At 41.7% G+C, this 27,298-nt stretch overlaps 1 protein-coding gene across 1 annotated transcript in view; it reads left to right on the forward strand.

Annotated features, from left to right (window-relative positions):
* The first annotated feature begins 6,630 nt into the window (after positions 1–6,630).
* Positions 6,631–27,298, forward strand: part of LOC115141201 (sodium/hydrogen exchanger 1-like) — a 45,726-nt gene continuing 25,058 nt past the window's right edge. Inside the window, exon 1 of the mRNA XM_029679929.2 lies at positions 6,631–7,715. Coding sequence (XP_029535789.2) covers positions 7,406–7,715 — 310 coding nt within the window. The 5' untranslated portion in view covers positions 6,631–7,405. The remainder of the gene's footprint in view (positions 7,716–27,298) is intronic.

Below are 27,298 nucleotides of genomic sequence, written 5' to 3' on the forward strand. Positions count from 1 at the left end.
AAACTTACCCTAGTAAAACTGACTATCCTACCGATCCTCGACTTCGGCGATGTCATCTAAAAAATTGCTTCCAACACTCTACTCAGCAAACTGGATGCAGTTTATCACACTGCCATCCGTTTTGTCACTAAAGCACCTAATACCACCCACCACTGCGACCTGTATGCTCTAGTCGGCTGGCCCTCGCTACATATTCGTCGCCAAACCCACTGGCTCCAGGTCATCTACAAGTCCATGCTAGGTAAAGCTCCGCCTTATCTCAGTTCACTGGTCACGATGGCAACACCCACCCGTAGCACGCGCTCCAGCAGGTGTATCTCACTGATCATCCCTAAAGCCAACACCTCATTTGGCCGCCTTTCGTTCCAGTTCTCTGCTGCCTGTGACTGGAACGAATTGCAAAAATCGCTGAAGTTGGAGACTTTTATCTCCCTCACCAACTTCAAACATTTGCTATCTGAGCAGCTAACCGATCGCTGCAGCTGTACATAGTCTATCGGTAAATAGCCCACCCATTTTTACCTACCTCATCCCCATACTGTTTTTATTTATTTACTTTTCTGCTCTTTTGCACACCAATATCTCTACCTGTACATGACCATCTGATCATTTATCACTCCAGTGTTAATCTGCAAAATTGTAAGAGAACTTGTTCTCAACTAGCCTACCTGGTTAAATAAAGGTGAAATATTTGTTTTTTTAAAAGTAGGAATCGATGTCAATGGGAGACTAAGTGAACATACAACTTAAGTGGAACTTAGGATACATTACTCTGAAATGCACTGAAGTGTAGACTGTTGTTTGAGCATCTCTACAAACCAACATTGTTATCTCCACAGCTTATTTTAGTTTCATGTTGTCACAATATTATTGTGACTGACATTCTATTAGACATGGTGTCAGGGCTTGTCAGTGAGCACAGTGCTTACATCAGGAGACAATGACAACGTGGCATTACATGACAGTATTTGTTTTCAAATTGAACATAGTCAGAGGGGTCATGATCACTAGGCTGCATGTTGTGGATAGGATGAGATGGTACCAGTCTGCTAGCCTGGTTAAACCAGTTTGAATACTGCGCTCACCATTGTTTAACTTGAGCACAGCGTTCAGTCTGGTTTTACCAGGCTAGCAGTTTGCCAGGGATCTTGTGGTTAGTAAGAGTGTCCATGATTGAGTCTTCGATTGAAGAGATTGAGATAAAACTGTCCAGTTTGAGTGTTTGTTGCAGCTCGTTCCAGTCGCTCATGAGTGTGTGAGCATGGTCCTACAGTGCTGTTTAGAATGAATGTTTAATATATAGAGACCACATACACCGTGGGGGGTATACAAACAGTGGCTTTGGTAGCTACACAAATATGGTCTGAACATAGAGATAGATAGAGGACTCCAGTGCCCAAAAGCCCATTTTAACATGGGCAGCGCTGCAGGTTGACATAAAGTGTAGTCAACTTTGTTCCAAGGGCAAAAAGATTGTGATTGGTTTAGCGCAAAACAAATCTGATTGGTTTCTAAAAGGTCAATAGGTGGAATTTAACAGATGCACTACTTTTAAAAACATGGCGGAGGTTTGAGAATCTGAGAATCTTGTAAATAAAACTTTGAGTTAAAAGTTGTACCGTTTTGAAATCATTATTGTGTTACAGTAGTCAGACAAATTTGACAATATCTCTAAGATACAACTGGCCTCCTGACTTGAAGCAAAGAGGAAAATGTAGCAAGCTAGCAGCAACATGCTAAGCTAAACAGGGCAAGCTAGCTAAACATTTAGCAACTTCTTAGCTACTATGTTGAATTAATAGAGCTACCTAGCTAGCTAGCTAGCTAGCTAGGTGTCAAATATACAAGTAAGCCAGCTAACATTTGCTTTATTGAAATGTTAAGTTGAATAAGCTATATGAAAAAGAAAATTGGATGGACAGTTATGCTGTCCGGGGGGCACCAATGTAAAATGCTAAGCTAAACAGAGCTAGTTGGCTAGCAGATAGCTATACTAACGTTGAGTCATAAAATAGAGCTAGCTAGCTAGGTCTCAAATATACCAGTAAGCCAGCTCCCATGTACTTTATCAAAATATTTAGTTGAATAAGCCCCCCACACCCCACGCCAATCCCACCCCAACAACAAGTACATAGTATCAGTTCTCTATGTCTGACAAGTAGGCGGTGGCCCGTTCTTGTAGGTTCATGCTCTACAACATCCGCAGAGTACGACCCTGCCTCACACAGGAAGCAGCGCAGGTCCTAATCCAGGCACTTGTCATCTCCCGTCTGGATTACTGCAACTCGCTGTTGGCTGGGCTCCCTGCCTGTGCCATTAAACCCCTACAACTCATCCAGAACGCCGCAGCCCGTCTGGTGTTCAACCTTCCCAAGTTCTCTCACGTCACCCCGCTCCTCCGCTCTCTCCACTGGCTTCCAGTTGAAGCTCGCATCCGCTACAAGACCATGGTGCTTGCCTACGGAGCTGTGAGGGGAACGGCACCTCAGTACCTCCAGGCTCTGATCAGGCCCTACACCCAAACAAGGGCACTGCGTTCATCCACCTCTGGCCTGCTCGCCTCCCTACCACTGAGGAAGTACAGTTCCCGCGCAGCCCAGTCAAAACTGTTCGCTGCTCTGGCCCCCCAATGGTGGAACAAACTCCCTCACGACGCCAGGACAGCGGAGTCAATCACCACCTTCCGGAGACACCTGAAACCCCACCTCTTTCAGGAATACCTAGGATAGGATAAAGTAATCCTTCTCACCCCCCTTAAAAGATTTAGATGCACTATTGTAAAGTGGCTGTTCCACTGGATGTCTTAAGGTGAACGCACCAATTTGTAAGTCGCTCTGGATAAGAGCGTCTGCTAAATGACTTAAATGTAAATGTAAATGTAAGTAGTATGTAGCTGCATCTCTGAGTATTGTTTCTTCATCTATGTAATGTATGTAATGTATTCCAGTGAATTTGGTGATGTTTTTTTCCCGTTCAGAGAAATTTGTCATTAAAGTTGTAAGGTTTATGTCCCACCATACGTCCTGATATTACCAGGTTCTGACCAATATATAGAAACCAATCAAATTGTTCTGCCCCCTAAACCAATCAGATTCTTTCTTCCCTTAGAATGAAGTCGACGACTAAACTTTATATCAATCTGCGGCAGCGCAATTGAGGAATTTCCCCATTTTGAAGTAGTCAACTGGGTGGGATTTCCTATGGGTTAAGGAAGGATCACATAATTCCATCTAGGTCACCAGGAGGGATCAGACAATTAATTATACACGTGAGCAAACAGTCCTTAACTGCGGGTGGCAGTTAATTGCCAACCTTGGCTTTATACCTGTTCAAACAACACACTCCAGGTGGCAGTTTGCACCCTTTCAGTTTGTTTGCTAACTCATAGAAGTAGTAATAGGAGAAAACGGACTACTTCAAAATGGAGAGGGCCTCAATGATGCTGCCCATCCTCCCACGGACACCATAATGGGTCAGATACAATGATACGATGTCTATCTAAATCTATGGGTCTGAATCATATGGTCTGCTTTTCTTCCATTGAAACATGCTGGAAATCACACCCAGTCCCCATCTGCAGGTTGAAGTGCTGCCTGGGTGTAATTGGCTTGTTTTATTCCACATTATGTGGTTGGAGGAGAAGAAATGTACCTGTTTACTCTATGAAGAGACAGGCAAAAATAGACATTTCAAAGCTATCATGTGACCCCAAAAAGGTTCTGCTAAACTGGCTAAAATGACAACCCAAAAACTATGACTCCTTAATTTGATTCCATTCTATTATAAATTGTGTTCAAGTATGATGACACCTCTTTAATACAAAGCCATGAGTTCTATGGTTTTGGTATCCTGAAAAGGGAAGGGAATGCTTTCTTTTAGTGAAGTTTTTTTTGCAATTTTGGAGTCACTGGGTTTCTAAATGAATCATGTGATGTTTGTGACAAAATGTTGTTTATTGGGTTAGGGATGTAAAACAAGGCTCAAAGGAACAACATTTCTTCCGAACAGACATAAAACAATCCTATTTCTCTTGGGGTTATCTTGGTTCCAATGCACATTAGATTTCAGAATTGAGTCCTGAGACCTTTGGGTTTATGTTCCCTTTGAAACACATGAAGTACATATCTGCACTAACCAAGCTGAAAAAAAAAACACAAGATTAAACCAAACATGTATTTAACTTAAGCGTCCTGGGTAATTTGGTTCATATCCACGGACCACAACGACATGTCTCTTTTTATTTCCTGAAAGTGTTTGATGTAGTTTGGAGTCATGTTGTAGCAATTTGAGTCCTTGAAGCAAACACTGGCATCATGACCTTAGCCACAATAGAGAGGAAAGAATAAATGTACACACTTATGTGTACAAATATAGACCAGACTTGCCAAAATGTTGGCTTAGCTCTCCATGATTGAAATGAGGGCAAACTTAATGAACTTTCCAAACCATACAAATGAGAGCATCATGCCATGACTGAAGCGTGTTGCATAAGAGTCGTTCCATTTGATTTCAATCACTTTTTGACCGCACCCCTTTTGATTTTAATGAAACATTCCATACATATTTGCCCATGATGAAGTGGTCAGAAAGTTACATTTTGGACCTGACCTAAAACATTTAGGAGATGGAGGTGCTCAAAGTTGACCCATTTTACATACTGTACCCCACCCTACCATGAGACATCCATGTCTTCATCACTGGAAAAGATAAATGGTTGAGTTTAATATCAAGCTTACAAACAGGACTGTGAAACTATTTTATAATTTATTTCTTTACATTTAATGTAAAATATCTAAAAACGCAAATGATAAACAATCAGAAAGAAAATATATTTTAAAACATTCTTCAAGAAATGATCAAATAGTTTGACAACTCTGTTTGTAAGTTTTGAAATATAATATCAAACTCAATTGTTGATCTTTTCCAGAGATGAAGACATGGATGTCTCACGGTAGGACGGGGTATGCAAAATGGGTCCATTTTGAAGACCTTTATCTCCTAAATGTTTTGGCATTCAGGTCCAAAAAGTTACTTTCTGAACACTTCTACCATCGGAAAAAATGTATAGAACGTTTTGTTCAAATCAAAATGGGGTGTAGTCGAACAGTGATTGAAATCGAAGGGAACGACCCATAAAAGTAAGCTGGGCCACTTATACAACTGTTCATATCCAGACAAATAGATTTTGGATGGGGAAATAATTTTCAATTAACTTTGTCCTGGCCTTAAAATGTGTGTATTTCCTGACTTTTATCATACGCTTTATCTCAAGTAAATTAGAAAAATCTATTATGCAATATCCCTTGAAGAAGTATTTTAAAAATAGGCACAGCAAACCTCTGTGTGTGTGTATGTGTGTGTGTCTCACTATCGTGCTGCACTTCAATCTTTTATGGCATTGCAGGAACCGAGTGCAAGGGTGCATACAGGGACACTTGGTTCCCCATGAGTGCAAGGCTGCATACAGGGACACTTGGTTCCCCATGCCAACGTGTGTGCCCAAGCCCCAGGGGCATGAAGTGCAGCAACACAGTCATTTGATTGGTATTCATCATAACTTATTCATGCAGCTATTATCTCTGTGGTAAATTGCATACAGGTGCTGGCAGGTCAGACAGAGGCTAAACTACCTAATCCCCTTTGATTAATTACAACTTTTACAGCACAATATACAATACTGTAAATTAATAAGAATGTTGACATTGCATGAATGGTCATTGTGTGCTTCAAAATGCTTCATATAAAGAGCACTTTTTCAACAACCTTCACCTCCTTTAAATATTTGATGACACCCAACATGATAATCATCAGCAGCACCCGATCTACTCATTCTCGTATGTGTTATTACACTAATTGTTATGAGCATTTCATTTTTTTTTTTAGAAGCAAGCAGCTCACAATGACCATACAATTTCCCACCACAGTAATTACAAGCCAGACACCTTCAGTGGTATGGTACTAATGTATCTGGCAAGCTGTGGGGGTTAAAGTGTTACTGGGAGACACTAAACACAATTTCAGACTATTCTAAAGGTCAAAGTAAACAAGCACAAATAGGTTGTGTACAGTATGCTATTCGTGACATGGCGTCAGCACCCAAGACATTACGAAATTATAATTATGAAATTGATGACAAAATGTTTTGTCTGTACTCGCAAAAAACCACACCCATTTCCATAACACACATTTGATATTGAAGGGATGGTGAAATGTTTTTGGGCTGGACTGACAAAAACACACCCATTTCCATAACACAATTTTGATATTGAATTGAAAATTATTTTAAAGAGAACATTCCAGTTGGATATCTTGTCAATCAATGCATTTATAACAATATATTCTCACCCTTAGAGGTACATTTTGAATTAGCCTACAATGAAGACTTAAATAACATGGAGTGTATGGTGCAATCAATTCCAACAGATGCCAGATACTAGGCTAGCCATACTGTCGCGTTGTTCTGCCCTGCAATCCAGGTAGATCAAGTCTCCTGAGACAGAATGTGAAGCTTAGCAAAAAAAGAACAAATAAATGTATGGCTTTTCCATATATGAACATTTAAGATACATCTCTCGCGTCCTCTCGCGCACCTCCTCCCCAATAGATGTCAGTGTGGTCGAAAATAAAAAGGGCTCCCTCCTCATTCTCCTCCCTCCGCGAAAGGCAGTGCGTTTTGAAAGGTTGTATTTATCTCGCTAACGTCACTTTACAGGAGTACATTGGCAGAGTGATAACATCAGAAGTCACTGTCGGAGCCACGCATCCTCATACTGACTGACTTCAAATAAGGTCTTGTTCTGTCCGGGACAGGGTACGGCGGCATACACCCGATGCATGGAATGGAGTTCATATATCTCGGATCCCCCACAAATGCAACGTGACAGTTCTAAACGTTTAATTCAAGGTCAATATTGGACTTCGATCAGCTGTAACCGCGGACATTATTGAGGATATTTATCTTCTTGTGGAACCGGAATTGTATGAGCAGCATCTTTTTCCCGGTCGGCGGTGAGCAATGACATCTTTCACCGAAGAGGTTAACCTACGCTCCCAGTATCTAAAACAACATTTCGGACCAAGTGTTCAATTAAAAAATGTGCTATTTAGGAGAGGATATGTAACTAGCTAACTAACATAGCGCTGTAGCCGTGTCTTGAGCTCTCCAGGTCCGGTGTACTTTCGACGTTTCCTGATTTCACGAAAGGTGTTAGCCAGCTTGCCACAGTACCTGGAACTGCTGCATCCATCTCAAATAGCTTACTAAAGTTTCCTAACTAGCCAGCCAATTGTCGAACATGGATATTTTGTGGGTCCTTTGGAAAACCACTTGCTAGTGAGGAAAGTGTGTTCATTACACGCATACCCCCCCCCCTAAATTCTTTAAATTAAAAAAACGAATTTCAACATGTCTGTTCGCGTAGTTTTACACTCACCCAGTGGCTCCAGAAGTTTTCTGGAGCGGGGACTCCTACTTCTGGTGATGTTGATCTTTCTGGAGGGTACCGTACTGACGCTTGGAGCTGCCAGCTCACCGGACATCAGCGCGCAGGACAACACTGGAGGACACGACCACCGAGGGATAGCAGGCAGCCACGACCATACTAACTACACATACACAAAAAAGGCCTTCCCTGTCCTGTCTCTAGATTACCATCACATACAGGTGCCTTTCGAGATCTCTTTATGGGTGCTGCTGGCCTCTTTAATGAAATTAGGTGAGTTGCACTGTTAGTCTGGTTTATTTGGTTTGAGGTTCAGATTGAGTTGTGTTCTCATAGCCTAAACAGAGAAAAAGTAAAGCACCCATGTTTCTCTTACCAGTTCATTGAGGTGAGCAGGCAATCTAGGTGTTTGAAGAATGCCATCGATTGCAATTTCAAATCAGCATTAATCAAGATAAATTATTTATTTCTGATACTCAGAGTTAATAGACTGTAAAAATTCTAAGAAAACACTGTTTGTTCCCTAGCAGGGATTATGCCATGTGAGATGGGAAAATACTACACATTGACTTGGCAGAGTAAAGTCAATAGGTGATTATGGAGTGGTAGTCCTTAATGTGACATTCCCTTGTGTCACAGATAAACTGACTCAACAAGCCAGGAGACACTCATTGTTACAGGCTTAGGTGACTTGTGTATTGGTTGGACTTGTTTTCCTTTATTCTGCATAGTAAGTGATCTTCCTGGGAATGATGAGCATACACTTAGGTCATGTTTTTTGAAGTGGAGGGTGCAATCAGAGCTACTTGACACAATGATGTGTGACTAAGCACATTGTTTTTGTTGCACTTTTGGGCATAGGCTAGACTGAAATCATTGCAAGTTCTCATAAGGGGACATCTTTGACCACACTGTTACTAATTAAAAGCTGTTTTGTTGACATAGGATGTTTGGCAATGGAAACATGAGAGACACACACACACACACACACACTTGTAGCCTAACTTCTATCCTTTTCCCTGTCGCTGGTTGTGGTCCCCTCGCCGCTCCCGGTCTTCTCCTTACTGCAATCATTTAATCTCACACTGCTACTTCTCAGCTCCTTTACATGTTTATAGCTCTTCTTGCATTGCTCATCCCATCTCCACTCCCTCATTCTTATCATGACACTTCTCTTTTCTTCTCTCTCTCTCCTCTCTCTCTCTCTCTCACACCCTCATCTCCCACTCCCTCCCTATTCTTCTCCTCTTCCTGTGTGCAGTGTGCTCTCCTCATGCCCCTGCAGTGTTCCCTGCTGCATCCCCTACTGCCATTTGCTAAGAGCCAGCAGCCTGCTATTTCTACGCAACATAATAATGAGCCTGGGTGTGTCAGCCTGTGGCCAGGCCAGAGAGGGACTGTCTCACTTACTCAGGGGGAGGCCCACTGTCCTGGGGGAAGATGGGGAGAGCGCCCGGCAGCTGGGTGCAGTGGCTTGGAGGGAGTGAGGATGAGACAAGGTGAAGGTCGAGAGGGAGAAAGAAGACTGAGAGCAGGTAGTGATGGAAGTGGGAGAATGAAAGACAGTGGGATATAGGTAAAAGGGAGAATGCAGTAGAGCAAGGAAAGGAGGAGAGGGGCAGTTGTGAAAGATTGAGTGAGCGTAAGCGAAACAAACAGGAACAGCAGTGACCTTCAGTTTCTGATTATGCTAAAACCCCTGTGTTTATAATCTGGCTTGACAGCTGCACTGCTCAGCCCCAGCATCCTGCCTGTGTTCTGTTCAGAGTTCTCATTCTTTTTTTTAAGCTTAAAGCTGCATCCATGATCTATTTTTAATGTTATTTTGCTGCCATGTCAGACTGGCTTTGCTTGCTCTGGTAATTTTCTCCAATACTAGACTTCCTTCATTTTTATAGAAGAAGACTCTAAAATCAATATCCCTTGTTCCCTAAGCAATAGCTCTTCCTATATGTCAATATAACCTTGGGATAAATCTGATTATTGTAGCAGAGTGTGGTAAGGGAGAGATCCTCTGATTATTAAATGTTGTAGCAAGTGTGCCAACACTGATTTAGGCCTAAAGAGCACAGACCATATTGACTGGTAACAATGTATTGGCCTAGCTACACTTAACATTCAAGTCCTCAATACAAAACATGGTTCACATGCGTTGTGTCCCACATTCAGGACTAGCCTATGCTTTTACCTCAGCAGTCTACTAGAGGTCGACGGACTATGATTTTTCAACGGCGATACCGATTTATTGGAGGACCAAAAAAGCCGATACCAATTAATCGGCCGATTTATAAAAAATAATAATAATAAATTTAAAAAAATGGTAATGATGACAATTACAACAATACTGAATTAACACTTATTTTAACTTAATATAAAACATCAATAAAATCAATTTAGCCTCAAATAAATAATGAAACATGTTCAATTTGGTTTAAATAATGCAAAAACAAAGTGTAAGAAAGTAATATGTGCCATGTAAAAAAGCTAACATTTAAGTTCCTTGCTCAGAACATGAGAACATATGAAAGCTGGTGGTTCCTTTTAACATGAGACTTCAATATTCCAAAGTAAGAGGTTTTAGGTTGTAGTTAATATAGTATTTCACATTGGTTACACCAGCCATTAGGCTGATAGGCTTGAAGTCATTAACAGCGCTGTGCTTGCGAAGAGCTGCTGGCAAAACGCACGAAAGTGCTGTTTGAATGAATGATTACGGGCCTGCTGCTGCTCAGTCAGACTGCTCTATCAAATCAGACTTAATTCTAACATAACACACAGAAATACGAGCCTTTGGTCAATTAATATGATCGAATCCGGAAACTATCATTTTGAAAACAAAACGTTTATTATTTCGGTGAAATACGTAACTGTTCTGTATTTTATCTAACGGGTGGCATCTCTAAGTCTAAATATTCTTGTTACATTGCACAAACTGCAATGTATGTCATAATTACGTAAAATTCTGGCAAAGTAGTTCGCAATGAGCCAGGCAGCCCAAACTGTTGCATATACCCTGACTCTGCGTGCAATGAATGCAAGAGAAATGACACAATTTCACCTGGTTAATATTGCCTGCTAAACTGGATTAGTAGTTATAACTAGTGATTATGATTGATTGTTTTTTATAAGATAAGTTTAATGCTAGCTAGCAATTTACCTTGGCTTCTACTGCATTCGCGTAACAGGCAGGCTACTTGTGGAGTGCAATGGTTAGAGCGTTGGACTAGTTAACTGTGCGGTTGCAAGATTGAAACCCCTGAGCTGACAAGGTGAAAATCAGTCGTTCTGCCCCTGGACAAGGCAGTTAACCCATCCTTCCTAGCCCGTCATTGAAAATAAGAATGTGTTCTTAACTGACTTGCCTAGTTAAATAAAAGGTATATAAAAAAAAAAAAAAAAAAAAAATATATATATATATATATATTTTAATAATCGGAAATCGGCGCCCAAAAATACCGATTTCCGATTGTTATGAATACTTGAAATCGGCCCTAATTAATCGGCCATTCCGATTAATCGGTTGACCTCTAGTCTGTACTGTACATTGGAAGACATGTATTGGACTTGACCTAGATCTCGGTCTCTCGTAAACGCTGTCTAAACATTAACAGAGGGAATGTGTGTTAACAAGCTATTAACAACACGCTGCTATAAATGACCCTTTTTCACATTTTGAATGAGTAATGCATCAAAGCACATGTAGTTTGGCGTTCAGTTCAACTACTAGACCATTGATATGCTAGGTAGAACCCCGTTTCTCCGAAGAGTCATGGTGGTAGTAGTATACAACACAAATAAAGAGAGGATAGCCTAATCAAAGCCAGGCATGTAGGTTAACATTTTACATACAATAGTGTTGATATGATTAGGCTTATATCTGAAGAGTTAGGCTGAAGACTAGACTACATTGGTAGGCCTACATTGCTTTGCAGCTCTATTAGATCTACTCCTACAGTATTTTTAGGCAACAGGTGACCAGGCAGGTACAATTACCTCTGATATATGCTTGGCGACTCAAGTTTGTCACACCTCCCATTTGTAATGCAAACATTGCAATCCAAACTAAAATGGAACGTGGCAGTTCCCTGTTCTGTTCTCCTGAGAGCCCAAGTCCTACTCACCCACATTGTGGGCCATTGGTCTAATCTGTGGCCAATATTTGTCTGGGGTGAACCAACTGCCACCTGGAACAGAGGAGCTTGAATGGAAATGGAAGGGAAATAGATGGAGAGAGTCAGTGCTAAGCTCTTTTCCACTCTGCTCACTCTTACAGCACTGCACACGATTGCATAGTTGGCCCTTCAATGCACCTTTGACTTAATATATCCATTCACATCACACAATGACATGCAGATGCTACTGTGTTAATACATTTGCATAGGCAATTGTACTGCAATAAATAAAGCCAAGGACACCGTTGTTGATTAAATAATAGGCCCTAGTCAAATGTTCCATTGATTAACGCCCCAAAATATCTCTCCTTTCCCCATCTCAAGTCATGGCACAGGGTTGTTTTCTATTTTAGTATTGTCCTATTATACATTGTTCAGCTTCCACTGTGGCTCTGCACCCACTGTCAACCAGAGGAACAACTGCAGCAAGAGTAGCAGGGGAATGTTTCAGGCTCTGTTCATTATTGATACACAGGCCGTATTAAGCTCACATTGAGGGCAACGCCCATCGAGGGGGAGTTTCCCAAGGATATTATTGGATGTTGTAAGTCCACAACAATTCTTAAAATAAAGACCACTTTCAAGGTCTTTCAAAAAATATATCTAGCTAGTCTGTGCCTTCAGAAAATATTTATACCCCTTGTCTACACACAATACCCCATAATGGCAAAGTGAAAACATGTTTTTTGAAATCTGCAAATTTTATTGAAAATGAAATGCAGAAATACAGTGGGGCAAAAAAGTATTTAGTCATAAACTTTTGTTATTGACCAAATACTTACTTTCCACCATAATTTGCAAATAAATTCATTAACAATCCTACAATGTGATTTTCTGGATCTTTTTTTCTAATTTTGTCTGTCATAGCTGAAGTGTACCTATGATGACAATTACAGGCCTCTCTCATCTTTTTAAGTGGGAGAACTTGCACAATTGGTGGCTGACTAAATACTTTTTTGCCCCACTGTATATCTCCTTTACACAAGTATTCACACCCCTGAGTCAATACACATTAGAATTTGGCAGAGATTACAGCTTTGGGTCTTTCTGGGTAAGTCTCTAAGAAAGAGCTTTGCACACCTGGATTGTACAGTACCTGCACATTTATTCTTTAAAAAATTCTTCAATCTCTGTCTAGTTGGTTGTTGATCATTGCTAAACAGCCATTTTCAAGTCTTGCTATGGATTTTCAAGCAGATTTTTAAGTCAACTGAGTACAAATACCTGGGTGTCTGGCTAGACTCAACTCTCCTTCCAGACTCGCATGAAGCATCTCCAATCCAAAATTAAATCTAGAATCGAACAAAGCATCCTTCACTCATGCTTCCAAACATACCCTCGTAAAACTGACCTTACTACCAATCCTCGACTTCGGCGATATTATTTATAAAATAGCCTCCAACACTCTACTCAACAAATTGGATGTAGTCTATCATCACAGTGCCATCCGTTTTATCAACAAAGCCGCATATACTACCCACCACAGCGACCTGTACGCTCTTGTTGGCTGGCCCTCGCTTCATACTCATCGCCACACCCACTGGCTCCAGGTCATCTACAAGTCTCAGCTAGATAAAGCCCCGCCTTATCTCAGCTCACTGGTCACCATAGCAGCACCCACCTGTAGGACGCGCTCCAGCAGGTATATCTCACTGGTCACCCCCAAAGCCAATTCCTTCTTTGGCCGCCTTTCCTTCCAGTTCTCTGCTGCCAATGACTGGAACGAACTGCAAAAATCACTGAAGCTGGAGACTCATATCTCCCTCACTAGCTTTAAGCATCAGCTGTCAGAGCAGCTCACAGATCACTGCACCTGTACATAGCCCACCTGTAAACAGCCCTTCCAACTACCTCATCCCCATACTGTATTTATTTATTTATCTTGCTCCTTTGCACCCCAGTATCTCTACTTGCACATTTGTCTTCTGCACATCTACCATTCCAGTGTTTAATTGCTATATTGTAATTACTTCCCCACCATGGCCTATTTATTGCCTTACCTCCATTATCTTACCTCATTTGCACTCACTGTATATAGACTTTTATTTTTTCTTCTCTATTATTGACTGTACAGTCGTCGCCAAAAGTTTTGAGAATGACACAAATATTAATTTTCACAAAGTCTGCTGCCTCAGTGTCTTTATATATTTTTGTCAGATGTTACCTTGGAATACTGAAGTATATTTACAAGCATTTCATAAGTGTCAAAGGCTTTTTATTGACAATTACATGAAGCTGATGCAAAGAGTCAATATTTGCAGTGTTGAGCCTTCTTTTTCAAGACCTCTGCAATCCGCCCTGGCATGCTGTCAATTAACTTCTGGGCCACATCCTGACTGATGGCAGCCCATTCTTGCATAATCAATGCTTTGAGTTTGTCAGAGTTTGTGGATTTTTATTTGTCCACCCGCCTCTTGAGGCTTGACCACAAGTTCTCAATGGGATTAAGGTCTGGGGAGTTTCCTGGCCATGGACCCAAAATATCGATATTTTGTTCTCCGAGCCACTTAGTTATCACTTTTTCCTTATGGCAAGTTGCTCCATCATGCTGGAAAAGGCACTGTTCATCACCAAACTGTTCCTGGATGGTTGGGAGAAGTTGCTCTCGGAGGATGTGTTTCTACAATTCTTTGTTCATGGCTGTGTTCTTAGGTAAAATTGTGAGTGAGCCCAGTCCCTTGGCTGAGAAGCAACCCCAGACATGAAGGGTCTCAGTATGCTTTACTGTTGGCATGACACAGGACTGATGGTAGCGCTCACCTTGTCTTCTCCGGACAACCTTTTGTCGGATGCCCCAAACAATCAGAAAGGGGATTCATCAGAGAAAATGACTTTACCCCAGTCCTCAGCAGTCCAATCCCTGTACCTTCTGCAGAATATCAGTCTGTCCCTGATGTTTTTTCTGGAGAGAAGTGGCTTCTTTGCTGCCCTTCTTGACACCAGGCTATCATCCAAAAGTCTTCACCTCACCGTGCGTGCAGATGCGCTCACACCTGCCTGCTGCCATTCCTGAGCAAGCTCTGTACTGGTGGTGCCCCGATCCCGCAGCTGAATCAACTTTAGGAGACGGTCGTGGAGCTTGCTTGACTTTCGTGGGCGCCCTGAAGCCTTCTTCACAACAATTGAACCGCTCTCCTTGAAGTTCTTGATTATCCGATAAATGGTTGATTTAGGTGCAATCTTACTGGCAGCAGTATCCTTGCCCGTGAAGCCCTTTTTGTGCAAAGCAATGATGACTGCGTGTGTTTCCTTGCAAGTAACCATGATTGACAGAGGAAGAGCAATAATTTCAAGCACCACCCTACTTTTGAAGCTTCCAGTCTGTTATTTGAACTCAATGAGCATGACAGAGTGATCTCCAGCTTTGTCCTTGTCAACACTCACACCTGTGTTAACGACAGAATCACTGACATGATGTCAGCTGGTCCTTTTGTGGCAGAGCTGAAATGCAGTGGAAATGTTTTGGGGGGATTTAGTTAATTTGCTTGGCAAAGAGGGACATTGCAATTAATTGCAATTCATCTGATCACTCTTCATAACATTCTGGAGTATATGCAAATTGCCATCATACAAACTGAGGCAGCAGACTTTGTGAAAATGAACACTGTGTCATTCTCAACTTTTGGCCACGACTGTATATTTGTTTATTCCATGTGTAAAATTTATTTTATTCCATTATTTTATTCCATGTGTTAAATGAAGGTGAAAAATAATGTATCTAGGCCACTCAGGAACATTTAATGTTTTCTTGGTGGTAAGCAACTCCAGTGTAGATTTGGCCTTGTTTTTGGTTATTGTCCTGCTGAAAGGTGAATTTGTCTCCCAGTGTCTGGTGTAACACAGACTGAACCAGGTTTTCCTCTAGAATTTTGTCAGTGCTTAACTCTATTCCGTTTATTTAAATTTTAAAAAACGACCTAGTTCTTGCCGATGACAATCTTCGTATAACATGATGCAGCCACCACCATACTTGAAAATATGAACAGTAGATACTCAGTGGATTTGCCTAAACATAATGCTTTGTATTCAGGAGATAAAGTGCATTTTTTTGCCACATTTTTTAAAATTTTGCTTTCGTTCCTTATTGCAAACAGGATGCATGTTTTGGAATATTTTTTTATTCGGTTCAGGCTTCCTTCTTTTCATCTTGTCATTTAGGTTAGTATTGTGGCGCAATTACAATGTTGTTGATCCATCCTCAATTTTCTCCTATCACAGCCATTTAACTCTGTAACTGTTTTAAAGCCATCATTGGCCTCATTGTCAAATCCCTGAGCAGTTTCCTTCCTCCCCGGAAACTGAGTTAGGAAGGACGCCTGTATCTTTGTTGTGACTAAGTGTCTTGATACACCATCCAAAGTGTAATTAATATAGTCACCATGCTCAAAGGGATATTCAATGTCTTTCTTTTTTTAATCATCTACCAATAGGTGCCCTTCTTCGCGAGGCATTAGAAAACCTCCCTGGTCTTTGTGGTTGAATTTGTTTGAAATTCACTTCTCCACTGAAGGACCTTACAGATAATTGTACGTGTGTGGTACAGAGATGAAGTAGTCATACAAAAATGATGTTAAGCACTATTGTTGCACACAGAGTGAGTCCATGCAACGTATTATGTGACTTGTTAAGCAAATGTTCACTCCTGAACTGATTTAGGCTTGCCATAACAAAGGGGCTGAATAATTACTGACTCAAGACATTTCAGCTTTTCATTTTTTAAATTAATTTGTAAAAATGTCAAAACATAATTCCAGTTTGACATTATGGGGTATTGCGTGTAGGCCATTGACAATCTTAATTGAATCCATTTGAAATTTGGGCTGTAACACAACAAAATATGGAAAATGAATGTGAATACTTTCTGATGGCACTATTGGCTACTCCATGCAAGAACCCGTTGTTTGAGAGCTGCGCGTTGTTTCTGCCCAACAGATTGTATTTTGCTCAAGCTAGGCTATTTGTGAGGCGCGCGTGTGTGGTAAATAATCTACATAACAAACTAACAGCTTCTGGAATTTGTCTTGATTGAAAAAACAAAACAGATCCCCTCTTCAATCCATACTGACTGGATATAGATATACAGTGCATTTGGAAAGTATTCAGACCTGTTGACTTTTTCCACATTTTGTTACTTTATGGCCTTATTCTAAAATGGATTAACATTTTTTTACCATCTTCAATCTACACACAATACCCCATAGTGACAAAGCAAAAACAGGTTTGGACATTTTTGCAAATGTATTCAAAATAATATCTGAAATATCACATTTACATAAGTATTCAGACCCTTTACTTAGCCTTCTAGTCTTCTTGTATTTGGGGAGTTAATCCCATTCTTCTCTGCAGATCCTCTCAAGCTCTATCAGGTTGGATGGGGAGCGTCGCTGCAAAGCGATTTGTCACCCGATTCAGGATACTAGGCAAATGTCGCAAGTCACGACTTCACAGGAGAGCTGTTTTGAACGTAAACATGTTTAAAAAATCATAATATGTTTTTTGGCAGAAATGCCTACTCAAACGTGAACTTTCATGTGCCTTTTTAATACCAAACTTGTATGATGTCTGTAAATATAAATACAATTGTTAAATTATGAGCCAAGTTGGTTTAGCCATAGAAAATGAGAGCAACCTTCCCGCTAACCATGATGATTGGCTGAGATAACGAGTGGGCTGGACATGCCGAGAGATGAGTTTGGATTGGTCTGCCATATAGCATGCGTCTGTTTATTGTAGCTGGTGAGTATTTCTAGGTAATTGTGTCAAACTCTGCTTTTTAAAAATGTATTGTGTAGTAAAACTGCATAAACCTAATGTCAAGTTCAAGTGTAGTGTTAGCTGGATGGCTCGCTAGCTAACGTTATGTGTATGATCTTATTCTTCGTATCTCAGACACATTTGCTTGACTAGTTATAGCCAAAGAACCTGGTTGGTTAGCTACCTGCATATTAATGCAGGGTAGTAACGTCAAGAGTTGTGATTATTGTCCATTGATGTCTCAACAAAAGACTCCACTCTAATTTTGTCAAAGTATTTTCATTTCAAGTTAGTGTACTGTTAGCTAGCTAGCTAACGTTAGCTGTCTGGCTCGCTACCTAATGTTACGTCGTGTTGGGATTCATTGTTTACCTAGCTAATTATCTAGCTAAATTTCTTAACAAAAGACTGTCCTCTTAGTGTGCCAACGTCAGCAACAAAGCTGCTGGCAACAACTGAATTACGCACTGTTAGTCACCAATGCTCTGGATAACATGAAAACTGCATAACCAGCTCTGCTAGGGGGAGTAAAATGGTCATTGTGGAGTGTTCCCTCATTATGTGTCTGGAAGTAGCTAGCCAATGTTAGCCAGTTTGCTTGGGTGCTTGACTGTCATTGTGAGGTCAGAGCTTTCATAACAACCTTCTTATTGGCCAGAGCGTCCAATGTGCACTGAATGCGAAACGCATTCTGAATTTACGAACGGACAATCTGACAGCACAGTTGCAGTCACCAACGCTCTGGATAACATACAGTAACAGCCTAACCAGCTCTGCTAGGGAGAGTAATGTTCTGTGAGCTGTTCTCTCTCTCTCTCGGTTGTCTGGAAGTAGCTGACAAGTTAGTACCGAGCGCACAGATCAACCCTTAGAGATGGGTGGGGCTAAGGCTTAAGAGGGTGTGAACAATCACCTGGAATCTCAAGTCTGAGGTCCTGAGCACTCTGGAGCAGGTCAATCCTGACTAGTCTCCCAGTCCCTGCTGCTGAAAAACATCCCCACAGCACGATGCTGCCGCCACCATGCTTCACCGTAAGGATGGTGCCAGGTTTCCTCCAGACGTGACGTTGGCATTTAGGCCAAAGAGTTCAATATTGGTTTCATCAGACCATATAATCTTGTTTCTCATGTCTGAGTGTCCTTTAGGTGTCTCTTGGCAAACTGCAAGAAGGCTGTCGTGTCATTTTACTGAGGCGTGACTTCCGTCTGACCACTACCATAAAGGCCTGATTGGTGGAGTGCTGCAGAGACGGTAGTCCTTCTGGAAGGTTCTCTCCACAGAGGAACTCTTGAGCTCTGTCAGTGACCATCGGGTTCTTGGTCACTTCCCTGACCAAGGCCCTTCTCCCCCGATTGCTCAGTTTGGCCGTGCGGCCAACTCTAGGAAGAGTCTTGGTGGTTCCAAACTTCTTCCATTTCTTGGTACCCTTCCCCAGATCTGTGCCTCGACACTCCTGTCTCGGAGCTCTACGGACAATTCGTTCAACTTCATGGCTTGATTTTTGCTCTGCGATGTACTGTCAACTGTGGGACCTTACATGGACAGTTGTGTTCCTTACCAAATCATGTCCAATCCACTGAATTTACCACAGGTGGACTCTAATCAAGTTGTAGAAACATCTCAAGGATGATCAAAGGAAACAGGATGGCCTTTAGCTCAATTTCCAGTCTCATAGCTAAGGTTCTGAATAATTTTAAAGTACTAGTCAAAAGTTTGGACACACCTACTCATTCAAAGTTTTTACTATTTTCTACATTGTAGAGTAATAGTGAACTATGAAATTACACATGGAATCATGTAGTAACCAAAAAAGTGTTAAACAAATCAAAATATATTTTAGATTCTTCAAAGTAGCCACCCTTTGCCTTGATGACAGCTTTGCACACTCTTGGCATTCTCTCAACCAGCTTCATGAGGAATGCTTTTCCAACAGTCTTGAAGGAGTTCCCACATATGCTGAGCACTTGTTGGCTGCTTTTCCTTTACTCTCCGGTCCCACTCATCCCACACCTTCTCAATTGGGTTATGGTCGGGGGATTGTGCAGGCCAGGTCATCTGATGCAGCATTCCATCACTCTCCTTCTTTGTTCAAATAGCCCTTACACAGCCTGGAGGTGTGTTGGGTTATTGTCTTGTTGAAAAACAAATTATATTCCCACTAAGTGCAAACAAGATGTATCGCTGCAGAATGCTGTGGTAGCCATGCTGGTTAAGTGTGCCTTGAATTCTAAATAAATCACCAACAGTGTCACTTTCAAAGGACCCCCATACCATCACACTTCCTCCTCCGTGCTTCACGGTGGGAACCAAACATGCGGAGATCATCCGTTCACCTGCACTGCGTATCACAAAGTTTGAACCAAAAATCTCAAATTTGGACTCATTAAACCAAAGGACTAATGTCCATTGCTTGTGTTTCTTGGCCCAAGCAAGTCTCTTCTTAGTGTCCTTTTTAGTAGTGGTTTCTTTGAAGCAATTTGTCCTTGAGGGCCTGATTCCCTGATTCTAATGCATTTATCCTCTGCAGCAGAGGTAACTCTGTCTTCCTTTCTTGGTCCTCAGAGACAGTTTCATCATGTTTTTTGCGACTTCACTTAAAGATACTTTCAAAGTTCTTTACATTTTCCATTGACTGAACTTTTTGTCTGAAAGTAATGATGGACTGTCATTTCTCTTTGCTTATTTGAGCTGTTCATGCCATAATATGGACTTGGTATTTTATCAAACAGGGCCATCTTCTGTATACCACCCCTACCGTGTCACAACACAACTGCGTGGCTCAAACTCATTAAGGAAAGAAATTCCACAAATGAACTTTTAACAAGGCACACCTGTTAATTGAAATGCATTCCAGGTGACTACCTCATGAAGCTGGTTGAGTGTGCAAAGCTGTCATCAAGGCAAGGTTGGCTACTTTGTTCAACAAATCCACATTTATTTTATGTTTGAGATTCTTCACTTCTTTTTGGTTACTATATGATTCTATGTGTGTTATTTCATTAGTTTTTGTGTCTTCACTATTCAACAATGTAGAAAATAGTAAAAAAAAAAAAAAAAATTTTTGACTGGTACTGGTAATGTGTGTGTACATACAGTGCATTTGGAAATGATTGAGAGCCCTTGAACTAGCACTATATTTATATATATATATTTTTTTAATCACTGGCCTACTGATGTAGATTGACAGGCATGGATGATTTCCAAAACCTCCCCGGGTCAGCGGGCAGCCCTGTCAGTCGAGCGCTGTTGGTGTCTTTTCAAGAGTTTTTATATTTGGAGTCCTGTGAGTCTCCCATTTTTAGATTTTGTTTCTACCTCAATTGGTTCACTAAAAGATCAAGCCACTCTTTCAGAAGGTTTAAGAGGCCGTTATCTACAGTAGACATACAACGAAGATGGATGATAACCTGAGAGGCGGACAGCACAACTGTCTGTGGGTGCACTGCTCCGCATACTGTAACAGTGCACAATGGAAATATTGTACGTCACAAAGAAATATAATTTATTACTACTGGAATCGTGGCCTGCCTATGGAAACCATAATTAGATTAGGCCTAATAAGTTTACAACATCAAACCCAGTCACCTGTTATAATCACCGTAAGTTGTCAGGAACAGGGTGTGGCCTAAAAGTATAGTAGGATAAATGGCACCAGTGGGCTCAAATCTCAGGTTTGTAATTTTATCTCAGTTTGCTCACGGTTGGTTTTCTGCGTAAACTTACAAATGAGTAGGATATAATGAGAGATCTGTCCTACATAATCCGTTTATCTAAGCACTGCTTCTAGCATGAGTATTTCAAATGTAATTACAGGACACGACTCCAGTGTACGAAGAGTAAAAGCTTGCGCATTAGGTGGTCTTTAGCACACAGCTGAGTAATGTGACAGTGAAATGAGGAGATGCAACCGTTGCCTTATTTGTCAGTGGCCTTCAGGCCTTCTATTTAATGGCTGTGTGGAAGTCTGGGAGAGATAACAGGTAGGCCTATGTCATTACCTAAAACGACGCTTCCCTTTCCTGCCGACGTGTTAACGACTTTCAAGGTTTTCCCATTATTTGCTTTTATGGCTCTTTTTTTTGTACTTTTCTCATCCCATCGACATAGTTAGAACTCGACTAGCTTATGTGTTACCAGGATATTCACATAGGTTGATTGTCCATATGAAGCCATATACTAATTGAATAGGGTTCATCGTCGTCTTAGGGACACAGGCCTACAATTTAGTGCAGAGAATGTAGTGTTGGATAGCCTGGCTTTAGTTGAGCCTGTCTCGAACTCAAGTGGGTCGTTGCATGCAGCTACCTCGGCAGCATATCAAATCGATTTCAGTTCAGAAGTATGAGGCAGAGACGGGCTACATCAAAGGGTTAAAAAAATAATGCTGAGTAAAGAGAGAAACATGAAGGGAGGTGGAGTAGCAGCTACGTAGGAACATCTATGTGGGTAAAATAACACCTGAGCAGAATGTGATCCAGAGCCGTGGCTTTGAGAAGTATTTCCAGAGGGGCAGGGGTGAAAACTCTGTATTCGCAGCCATGGCCTGTTAAAACGTTAATTTTTTTATCCCAACGTGGTGTCAGTTTGAGGCACGGTAATGATACAGACAAAATATGATAAGCACCAGAAAGGAAATACGGTTTAGAAGGGACATTCCATTGACCCCCACCATGGCTTATCAGTACCATGCCTCTCACTGAAGTGCGCTTTATCCATAACATCCATCCATATGGCGAGCCTGTGTTATCGGTGTCAACGGTGGGATGATACCTGATCCCAATGTTTCCCCCATGTACCACCTTATCTCCAGCTGTGATATGTACTTGCCACTGACGAGTGTGAATACTGGAGGCCATGATTGGAGTATTCCGCTATGGCAGGGGTGTCAAACTCATTTTCCCCCGGGGTCCACATTCGGTCTTCAACTTGTTCCAGAGGGCCGCACTGAAAAATAGTCCTCTGTCATTTTTGAAATTTTCAGTGCTCCCTGACTGTCTAGCTTTAATTTCTGTGATTTTATTCACTCAAACCACGGAGGGCTGTATGTTTGACACCACCGTGCTAGAGAATGTGTCAGCTGTCTGCAAGTTGGTTAGGAGCTTCAGGCACATCAACAGTGCCTCCCAAAGTTTAGGCCTAACCGTTGGTGGAAATGCTAAATAAATGATCATTTTCTGAAAGGAGCTCAACCATGTAGTGTAATACAGTATGTCCCAACGGACAGGAGCCAAGAGAAAACTACATTTATTTCAGCGCTGCTTGCTACCTGTCCTCTCTTGTTTGTATTGTCTTAAGCCTTTGGGTATGACCTAGCTAGGAGGCCTAACACAGACCATTGGAGGTGAAAGAGCTCCTTGTCCAGGGGCGATGAGTCATTCACTTCCTGGAGTGCCCGTCCTCACACAAACTGGGGTAATTTAGCATTCCAGTCCTGAATTGACGGTTTGGTCTCTTGCTGTTAGCGGTTGCAGTCGTAATCACTTCAGTCCATCCAAATATGACCGGTCTGCCCTTTTTCCTGCAGGCCTCGTCTTATTTACTCAAAATGATCTGTAATGAAATGTATCTGAAGACTGGAGTTTTTCCTTGAGATACACTACGTTCAAAAGTTTGACATCACTTAGCAATGTCCTTGTTTTTGAAAATGAAAATAACATCAAATTGAACAGAAATACAGTGTAGACATTGTTAATGTAAATTACTATTGTAGCTGGAAACCGATAAAAAATAAATACATTTTATTTTGTATTTTTTCATGGAATATCTACATAGGCGTACAGAGGCCTATTATCAACAACCAACACTCCTGTGTTCCAATGGCACGTTGTGTTAGCCTTTTAAAATGATACACTTGGATTAGCTAACTGATCATTAGGAGCGGGGCCTCCCACTCCTCTTTCTATTGTGGTTAGAGTTAGTTTGCGCTGTTCTGTGAAGAGAGTAGTACACAGCGTTGTACGAGATCTTCAGTTTCTTGGCAATTTCTCGCATGGAATAGCCTTAATTTCTCAGAAAAAGAATAGACTGAAGAGTTTCGGAAGAAAGTTATTTGTTTCTGGTCATTTTGAGCCTGTAATCGAACCCACAAATGCTGATACTCCAGATACTGAACTAGTCTAATGCTTTAATCAGCACAACATTTTTCAGCTGAGCTAACATAATTGCTAAACGGTTTTTTAATGATCAATTAGCCTTTTAAAATTATAAACTTGGATTTGCTAACACAACGTGCCATTGGAACACAGGAGTGATTGTTGCTGATAATGGGCCTCCGTAGATATTCCATTAAAAATCCGCCGTTTCCAGCTACAATAGTCAGTCAGGAGTCAAGTGATCCCACACATTTGAATGGTAGTGTAGATGCTTTACGAAGTCATTGCAACAGGTTGTAATAGCCTGGAAACAGGAACCTGCTCATTTTTATAGCAATGTGTATATACCTGTTTTTAGGGCCGCACAATTAATCGAATTCACATCAAAATCACAATATTGACTTGTGCAATATCATGTCTTCGACATAGGAACCACTCCGATTGCCTGCTTCTGGAGTCTGGAGGATATTTCCTCCCTCAACTTGAGCTGATTCCTCTGGAACAGTCGGTGTGATGATGCTGCAGAAGCATGGGGGAGGAAACTGTTTTTTTCATGTCACTGTTTGCATGATCCAGGACGACACTACGCATGCGCAGCATTGGTCGGAGCAGACATCAAGCCTTCCGTGAAGTAACATATGGAAGAGGCGGGATGCCACGTTGGGGACTTTGAGAGATTTGGATCTTTTATCATTTCCACCAGTCTTTAGAAATGTGTGTCTGAATGTGGGGAAGGGACACTTTTCATCAAACTCCTATGAGAGACACCCGTAAACACTTGGGGTTGAAGAAAAACTGTCTTATGTCAAGGTTTGCCTAAAGACTGGCCCACTCTGGGCCGGCGATCAGTGGCGTACACCGATTGGCAGTGCCACCTGGGGGTACTATTGTCACAACAAGCCTCACTCGGTTTAGGCAGTAAGATGCGTTCTGGTAACCGGCTGGCCGCATGCAATAAATAAAAATAGACCCAGGGAAACACTACCGACCAGTCATGGTTACTGGCGACAAAGCACCTTGTAACCTAGCTGGGAATGGGACAGACAGCTCTGAAAAACAGACCCCTTTTGTGGTAAGACGGATGATTCCTAATTGAATCTAATTCTCAGGAATGAAAAGCGCTGAGCTGGAGAAAGACCAGTCATTTCGGGATTCATATGAACCATAAACTGTGTGTTGGATAATAGCATGGTCGTGTCCAACCTTGCTTGTTCCCTCGACTACGCTACCCACCACCAATCGCCTACAGAGCCCATAACCTGTATCACAAGACACCTCATAGGGACTAGTGAACTACAGGCAGGAATCAGTAATGAATCCCAGTAATGAGCCACCCATGGGCAGAGGTGCCCCCTTGTGGACAGAGTGATATACCCCATGAACATCATAGAACGCAGAGTACCAGAGGGCCATTAAACATGGGACAAGCTTCTAACACATGTTGTGCTTCTGTTAGACTGAATAGCCTGCATGAAACCCGGCCCCCTTATGGGTTATGGCAATGGCTGATGTAGTACCCCGTAGAAGCACTGTCATCACAGCAATGTTTTGAGGAAGCGTGTACTTGGCATGCTGTCTGCAGGAATATCCACCTGAGTTGTTGCCAGAGAATGAATGTTCATTTCTCTACCATAAGCCACCTCCAACTTCCTTTTAGAGATTTGGCTGTACGTCCACCCGGCCTCGTAACCACAGACCACATGTAACCATGCCAACCAAGGACCTCCACATCCGGTTAATTCACCTGCAGGATCGTCTGAGACAGCTGATGAAACTGGGATTGCACAACCAAAGAATTTCTGCACAAACTGTCAGAAACCGTCACAGGGAAGCTCATCTATGTGCTTGTCGTCCTTACCAGGGTCTTGACCTGACTGCAGTTTGGCGTTGTAACCGTCTTCAGTGGGCAAATGCTAACCTTCGATGGGCACTGATGCTCTGAAGAAGTGAGTGTTTTCAACTGTATCGGGCAGATGGTAGACTGCGTGTATGGTGTCTTAAGCGTGAGCAATTTGCCCATGGTGGCGGTTGAGTTATGGTATGGGTATGCATATGCTAATGCCAGTTCCCGCCAATATCCAGCAACTTCACACAGCCATTGAAGAGGAGTGGGACAACATTCCACAGGCCACAATCAACAGCCTGATCAGCTCTATCCGAAGAAGATGTCGCACTGCGTGAGGCAAATGGTGGTCACACCAGATACAGAGGCATATCTGTATTCCCAGTCATGAGACTTCAATAGATTAGGGTCTAATGAATGTATTTCAATTGACTGATTTCCTTCTATTAACTGTAACTCCGAAAAACCTTTTTTGAAGTTGTTGCATTTTCCGTTTATATTTTTGTTCTGTGTGGATTGATGCACCGGTGCGTAAATAGACAAGGGGTTTAATTCATTGGGGTATGGTCGTAAACACGAATCCTGCTTGTCAGCCTTCGTCGTTTCGGTCAGGTTCGCCATCTAACTTCTTGCTATAGCCAGGCCAAGCAATTAGAGGAATAACACATTTTTCCTGATTAGGAAACCATACAAACTTCAGCACACAACGTCCAGGGAGTGAGCACGCTCGGCCACTAACGGACAGTTTAGTTGGCACAACGTAAGTCTCGTTTTCCAATTGTTTATTTTAGTAGCGTGATTCATTCCTGTTCCAACTGAGGTGTAGAGCGGAATAATTGAAGGAATGAATCTGAGCCTCACGTTTATCACCTGTGGAAGGCGGGGCTTCCCGTGAGGCACAGATTTAATTTGGCCTTGTCGGCCGTGATTCTAGAGAGTGTGACTCCCCATGGTATGTTGTACCGAAGTCGACTGACTGAGAAAGGCAAGTCTTTTGACTGACATGAGACAGAAATGAACAACATGTTGAGAAATGTCGTAACATGGAGTGACAACCTTAGACATCAGAAAATGCATTGCGGAGATGCGGCAGACCTAGTGCTGACAGCTCAGACCTTTCCAATACACACAGTCACTGACACACATACAACTTGGTATCCGGTTCCCTGTTGAATCTCTGGAATTTGACCTGTTGCTGCTGCCAGGTTATTTATGGATCGTTGGGAGTCCTTGAACCAAATTTTCCTCCGGATCAGAGTCACTTCTCAGAGGAAATAGAAGGCACACGACTATGTTTTGCAGGCTATGTATCAGAGTTGGGGTCAATTCCTTTTCAAATCAGGAAGAACACTGAAATTCCAATTTGCTTTTCATTGCGGAACAATTGGTATAGGAATTTTGTGTACTTTCTGAATTTAAATGGAATTGACTCCAACCCTGCTATGCATCTACTACTAATAACCTTTGCCATGAGCACTGGGATTAAATATTAGTCTCTTATATTAGGCTCTTAAGGAGCCAAGTTACTTGAGTTTGAGTTCTGCTTACATAAATTAGTATTGTTGACTATTGACGACAGTGTTGATTCTGAAATTACTAAAAAACTAAATCTATATAAACCGGAGATTTTGTTGTTCATCTAAACACTATTTGCTACATTCTGTGTATGATAGTGTTTATTTATGTTCATCCAGTGTTGGATCCCCTATCAAAAAGACCCCGTGGCTATGTAGACTTTTGAATGTGTTTTATACACACAAAGGGTGTTTATTTTCACTGAGTCAGTGGCAGCATGCTAAAACAGACGTAACAGTTTGTGATGGGCTTAAGTGCATTATTCCTTCCTCCCCTCAGAAATCTAGAGCATTAGTCCCTAGAGGCCTAATTTGTAACAAGCATGCCTCGCTTGATAGCAAAGATATTCTTGTTAGTCAGCTCTAACTCCAAAGTTACAATAATGTTTGTACTTCTCTTTCAGCTAGCAACACGTCCAA

Source organism: Oncorhynchus nerka, linkage group LG14 (assembly GCF_034236695.1).
Source record: "Oncorhynchus nerka isolate Pitt River linkage group LG14, Oner_Uvic_2.0, whole genome shotgun sequence".
In the NCBI taxonomy this organism is placed as follows: domain Eukaryota; kingdom Metazoa; phylum Chordata; class Actinopteri; order Salmoniformes; family Salmonidae; genus Oncorhynchus; species Oncorhynchus nerka.